The sequence below is a fragment of the Microtus ochrogaster genome, chromosome 5 (genome assembly GCF_000317375.1).
Source record: "Microtus ochrogaster isolate Prairie Vole_2 chromosome 5, MicOch1.0, whole genome shotgun sequence".
NCBI lineage: Eukaryota > Metazoa > Chordata > Mammalia > Rodentia > Cricetidae > Microtus > Microtus ochrogaster.
Window position 1 is genome coordinate 30,875,440 of NC_022012.1, and position 6,785 is coordinate 30,882,224.

The window sequence follows — 6,785 nt, forward strand, 5'->3', positions numbered from 1 at the left end:
AGGACCCGGGTTTAATTCCCAGCACCCACATGGCAGCTCACAACTGTCTGTAACTCCAGTTCTAGGTATCTGACACCCTCACACAGATGTATACAGGCAAAACACCAGAGTACATTAATTAATAAATAAATCTTACAAAAAAAAAAGGAATGAAAACATGTACCTACAGAATCCTGAGAACAATTGCTTGTAGCAGAAAAAAAATGTCTTCCAGTTGATAAATGAATAAATATGGTTTTATTATTGCTATTAATACTATTCAACAATGAAAAGTAGTAAAGCATTAATGAATCTACCAACACAGATGAGTCTTGCCATCAGGCTAGCTGAAAAAGTTCAGTCACGAAGAGCTCACATTGCACGTTCCATTTATAAGAGGTGATGAATAGGCTAATTCACACTCAGATTAGGCTAATGGTTATCCAGAATTAGAAAGGGATTTTTGGAGTGGGAAGACTTGTGACAGCCATTATGGATCCCTTCTGTTTTATTGTTAACGTTTTTAATTATTAGCAATCATGTAAGAGTTGGCTGCCATAAAGGCAGCTCACGTGAGGCCAGGAAGCCTTGCACTGTGCTCTGTGCTTCTTAGAGAGCAATACATCAGGATGCCTAAAAGTGACCCCAAGAGACCAAAAGGCTTATGGCTGCTTATGCACCCTTTATATAGAAAGGCAGAGAAGAGCAGAGAAGAAAAGCTAGATGTTCTCAATATTGTAGGATTTCCTAAGTGCTCTGAGAAATGGAGACAATGCCTGGGCGGGAAATTTAAAACTGATGAAATGGCAAAGTTGGACGAAACATGCTACATTTGGGAAATGAAGGACTGTGGGCCAGTTTGCAGGATGCCTGAAGGAAAACGCCACTATTGCTGCCCACAGATCATTGTCTGAATACTTCTTTTGTTCAGAATTCAGACCCAAGATAGAAGTCACAAATCCTGGAATCTCTAATGTAGATGTGGTTAAAACAAAAGAAAAACAACAACAGTGGAGTGAGATGCCGAACAGCTTAAGCAGCAGAGAAAAGCAGCCATGCATCAGTAAGGTGGTGAGGCAGAGGGAGGCATACAAGAAGGACGATCTAAGAACAAGTCAAAGACTGTCTCACTGTAAAAAGGGTCTTATTGAATTTGTTCACAAAAAGGTGAAAGAACAAGATGAGTAGCGGCAGCAGGAGGAAGGAGGAAAAACAACTATTTTATTTGGCTTAATTTCTTTGAGTCAGTCTCAAGTAGACCAGCTGGCCTCAAACTCCTGATCCCTCTGCATCAGCCTCTCCATAGTACTGGGATTTTAGGTATGTACCACCACGCTCAGTTTATCTGCCTTCTTGCAAATACGATAGAGGGGAGAGCCATGATCCAAACATCTTATCTGAGTTGTGTTTACTGTCTTCATTGGGTTTAATGTAGAATCTGGTCAGTCACTGCCCCCAGCTTCTCAAAGCCTTCAGTTTACTTAAAGTGGACACATATGTCTGGTGCTCCTGAAACTGTATCAAATTTGTACATGTTTCCAAACATTTTAAAATGAAAGGTACTCTTGTGTTCTCCTTACTTTGCAATTTGCTTTTGGTATGACAAGGCATTTTGAAGATGTTTCTGGCATTTTACCTTCAGCTTGTGAGGTGATATTAGCATGGTTACTGGCTGAAAACCCTGAGTTGAAAACTGTAAATATCTGTAGTTTGTAAACAAAAGCAAAGTCTTGATGCTCCTTGCTTGGCATTGGGAAGATCCCTTTTGGAAGGGCTGTAGCTCAAGGTGTGCACTGTGAGCCTAAATCTGTTGACACAGGGACGGCTCCCAGTAGCTTCAGGTTTTCTTGCTGTCTTTCTATGTGACACAGCATTCTGCTGACATTTTTTTAGCTGTGAAAAAGAGAAATTAGCTTGAGAAGTGTTTGGTTTTTTAAGCTTTGCAAAGTAGATATACATTAGTTTTTAGATAAACTGCAGAATTCTTCATTGTTAGCAAAGAAACATCAAATCAATGCATGTTCAAGAACCCTCTGTAGCTGGGCAGTGGTGGCGCACACCTTTAATCCCAGCACTTGGGAGGCAGAGGCAGGCAGATCTCTCTGAGTTCGAGACCAGCCTGGTCTACAAGAGCTAGTTCCAGAACATCCAGAACAGGCTCCAAAACCACAGAGAAACCCTGTCTCGAAAAAAAAAAAAAAAAAAAAAAAAAAAGAGAGAACCCTCTGTACCTAAGCATAATTTTTGTATGTTTTAGCTGCAGTGTTTTTGAAGCTAAAAAAATTACATATTAAAAAAGTCACATTGCCAGGAGGTGGTGGCACACGACTTTAATCCCAGCATTCAGGAGGCAGAGGCAGGTGGATCTCTGTGAGTTTGAGGCCAGCCTGATGTACCGCAGCTAGTTCCAGGACAGGCTCCAAAGCTACAGAGAAACCCTGTCTCAGAAAACCAAACCAACCAAACAAAAACAAAAAAATAAATTAAAAATCACATCAACTGGAGGCTGGGGAGATGACTCAATGGTTAAGAGTACATAATGTTCTTGCAAAAGACCTGAGTTCAATTCCCAGCACCCACATCAGACAGCTCACAACTCCAGTTCCAGGTGATCTGATAGCCCTTGGACTCACCCCCTGATAAATAATAATTAAAATTTAAAAATAAAATGACTTAAAAAAGATTTTTTAAAAAATAATCATACAAACTAAACTTTAGCATTATACACATTTTAAGTGTACAGTTCAGCAATTAAGCATATTCACACTACTTTCTAATCACTTTTAAAACAACTGGTTCCAGTGGCTCATACTAAATGGGAGACAAATTTGGCATTCTGTAGGGCCCTGGTCTCCCTTATTCCTGGGGTGCATTCGTGGGGACAGTTTATGATCAACTAAGCTTCCTGTGTGTTTCTGTGCTATCCCTGCCCCGCCTGATGGTTAGTTGCAGGGCATTCACTCCATTGTAATATGTATATGGTAATTTCCCATCTGTCTGTGGAGATCCTTGTGCTGCAGTTAGGTAGATAAGGACTTCCCCAAGGCTAAATAAAGTAATCTCCTTTCGAATGACCCTGGACTCTCGGTGTGTTTTGTTCAATCTCCAGGCCCTTGCCCGACTCGTTCGGTGCAGTGGCATGCGAACTGTACCGAGGGTGTAACACAAAATCGGGTGTTACAGCATTCAACTTTCCGTGCTGGTCCCAAGGCAGATACCTAACTATAGACAGTTACTATGTGGGACTGGTTTCCTTCAGCTAATAGTACATCTTATACACTTTAACAGCTTTCCTGAATCATTTTTTGTGGTTGATTGTAAAGGAAGGTGGAAATACTACCAGTCATTGGCACTGATTTCAGACTCTTATTGTTGACTTTTTTTTGAAGTCCGTCTATGTACAGAAGCAAAATTACGAATAGCATTTCGAAGAGTCGCGTTCCCCTCAGAGATATCAGAAGAGTTGATAACTGAATGTAAGGCCCGATTATATGCTGCAAATGAAGGATTTCACAACAATGAATAAAGTCAGATTCTATACAATTCTCCTACTTCTTTTTCCTATCAGTAACTTCTTTACCCAAAATGCCACTGAATAAACGTTTATTGAATACGTAGAATAGAGCAAGCACTCTGTAAGCAAAGGAAAGAATACAGAAAATGGTGGCAGAGTTAAAGTTGCAGGGCAGTACTTCCACACCACAGGCACATACAAACGGTCACAATAATAGGAAGACAGATATGAACCAACAACTAGGGAACACTGGACGCATTTGAGAAGCTGTGCCATTTAAAGTGGGCTTTGGGGATTGACAGGAGGAGAGAAAAGAAGGCATTACAGGTAGAGAACAAAGCGGGTGAGATGCAGAAGTGTACGAAGAAGTTTGGTGAGGCTGCAGTGTGGCCTGAGACCAGAGAGAAGTACATAAAATATATCATGCTTTCACTGTTATGAGGAGAAGTTTAAAGTAAGGGAATAAGATTCATAGGATGGACACATTCATATCACAGAGATGAAGCACACCAACAATGGAAACACTGGCAACATTTTCAGTGTTCCTATGTTCTATAAGTCCATTTAGTGATGGACAAGAAACATTAGCAACTACTAGAATGATTCTATTCTCTCAGCTTGGGACAGTTTTTTTTGTTTGTTTGTTTTCCCAGACAGGGTTTGTCTATGTAACAGTCCTGGAATTAAGCTTTGTAGACCAGGCTGGCCTCAGACTCACAGAGATCTGCCTACCTCTGCCTCCCAAGTGCTGGGATTAAAGGTGTGTGCCATCACCGCTTGGCCACTTGGGACTTTGGACAGAGGTCCTTATCCTTCTCTGTTTCACCAGTGGAATAAACAGTCTAATGATGTGGGATTCCCCTCTGTATGCTGTGAATATGTTTTATTGTCATTGGTTAATAAAAAAGCTGTTTGGCCAGTGGCTTAGCAGAATAGATCAAGGCACGAATTCTAAGCAGACAGAAGAAGAAAGAAGGCAGAGTCAGTGAGACGCCATGAAGCCACTACTTGGAACCTTGCTGGTAGGTCACAACCTCATGATGATACACAGATTAATAGAGATGGGTTAATTTAAGATATAAGAGCTAGCAGGCAATATGCCTAAGTGATTGGTCAAGCAGTGTCGCAAATAATATAGTTTCAGTGTGATTATTTCAGATCTGGGTGGCCAGAAAATGAATGAACAGCCTCTGCCTAGAGCCTAATATGGATACATGCTTGTAAGTCTTTATTAGACACCATTAAAATATGCAAATAACACTCTTAATTTAGCCATAAAGGACAAACTCTTAATAATGTTCAATTAGGGGAAGATCTGGAGCACAGGTCCTCTTATAGATAACGTAATGAGTTGGAAATGCTTCTCTATCATAAAAAAGACTAACCAGAAATGAAACTATAACAATTTTCATTGTCTCACATAGTTGTTTTATAAAGGTATATATAAAATTCTCTTATATATAAATATAGAGTAAGTTCTTAAATTCTAAATAACCATAATCACTATACACACACACATACACACACACAAAATTTTAATTACTATTAGGACTTAATAGTAATTCCTTAAGATACTTACCTCTGTAGTTTTTATAGAAAATGCAATTGTTGGCACAGGTATCAGGATGAGCATCCCAAAAATCAGGACCACAACAACATAGTGGAGGTAAAGTGATATTATACAGCTTCATTTTCTCCTGGACCTGTGCTCGCAAAGCTTCTACATATCTATAAAAGTACAGTGTGGTTAGGTCAATCAATGACTAGGAGAACAAGCATAAATCCTGATTTTATACCGCTTTTCACTGCTCTGTACCCCGAGTCTTCCTATGTAGTAGGAAATAGCACAACACAGTGCTAGTCTCAAGATGTACTAGCCAATCAAACAGCGATGGAGTATCCACCCTAAATGAGGAAAAGTATGAGAAGACAAACCAAAAGTGTCTGTCTTTCTTTCTCTCTCTTTGGTTTTGAAACAGGGTTTCTGTATGTAGCCCTGGCTGTCCTGGAACTTGCTCTGTACACCAGGCTAACCTCAAACTCAGAGATCCTCTTGTTTCTGCCTCCTGAGTGCTGGGATTAAAGGTGTGCACCTTTAATTAAAGGTGTGCCTAGCTACACCAAGTCTCCTAAGGAATGTGAGAAAGCCTACTTTCTGTCTCTTCTAGAGCCAGAATTTCACACAGAATGTTTAAATTCACCTTACATATTCTTTTTCTCTCTGGTGCTGTTTTTCTCTGGCTCCTTTCATTTCTTCAAGCTGTAGCTGGGCTAAGACATCACTTATCTTCTGCTCTGAACAAGGCTCTTCACGGCAGTGCGCTCTCAGGAGCCTCTGCTCTTCAGCATGGCGCTGCCGCTCTTTCCTTCTCTTAATTCTGAAAATGAAACAAAACATACTTAGGAATTTTTAAAAGCTGTTATTTAAAATTAGCTTCCTTATACAAATAACTCAAGAAATTCCCTTAAAAAAGGACAACACAAAATCAATTTAGCAACCCAAGAACTTTTATTTATTTTATTTTATGTATGTATGTATGTATGTATGTATGTATGTATGTATGTATTTATTTATTTATTTTGAGACAGTTTCTCTGTGTAGCTCTGGCTGTCCTTGAGCCAGAGATCTGCCTCACAGAGATCTGCATGCCTCTGCCTCCCTAGTGCTAGGATTAAAGGCGTGCCCTCCCAGCAAGAGCATTTTAAAAAGTGTTTGCGCTGGCTGACCTGAGTTTTTCTATGTATGTTGGGGTTTTCTTGCATATATGTCTGTGTGAGAATTGCCACATCCTCTGGAACTGAAGTTACAGACAGCTGTGAACTGTCATGTGGGAGCTGAGAATTGAATTGGGGTCCTTTGGAAGAAAGGCCAGAGTGGCCAGTGCTCTTAACCACTGAGCCATTCTCCAGCCCCGAGCTTATCTTCTAATCTATATAAAATGCTTTTCAAAGGGAAAAGAGAAATTGCCAGTAAGACATTTTCTGTTAGAATTCCAGCACAAAAACAGGCTCAGTTTAAAACTGGTAGACATTTGCCATTACCAAAATGCTTTAACAGGTACCAGATTTGTCCTCACAACAAAGAAACTTAAAAGGCAAATACAATAAAATGAAATAAACAACAGCTTTCATGATACTAATATCAACCACAAAACCACAGTTGTCCCTAGAAGATGACGAACAAAAAAAGCAATTCCTGCCGGGCGGTGGTGGCGCATGCCTTTAATCCCAGCACTCGGGAGGCAGAGGCAGGCGGATCTCTGTGAGTTCGAGGCCAGCCTGGTCTAGAAGA

At 40.3% G+C, this 6,785-nt stretch overlaps 1 protein-coding gene across 1 annotated transcript in view; it reads right to left on the reverse strand.

The window, feature by feature from the left end:
* Positions 1-214: 214 nt before the first annotated feature.
* Positions 215-6,785, reverse strand: part of Ccdc15 (coiled-coil domain containing 15) — a 71,215-nt gene continuing 64,644 nt past the window's right edge. Inside the window, exons 13-16 of the mRNA XM_026778956.1 lie at positions 5,695-5,871; positions 5,073-5,221; positions 3,320-3,473; positions 215-1,872 (exon numbers count right to left, since the gene is read on the reverse strand). Coding sequence (XP_026634757.1) covers positions 3,346-3,473; positions 5,073-5,221; positions 5,695-5,871 — 454 coding nt within the window. The 3' untranslated portion in view covers positions 215-1,872; positions 3,320-3,345. The remainder of the gene's footprint in view (positions 1,873-3,319; positions 3,474-5,072; positions 5,222-5,694; positions 5,872-6,785) is intronic.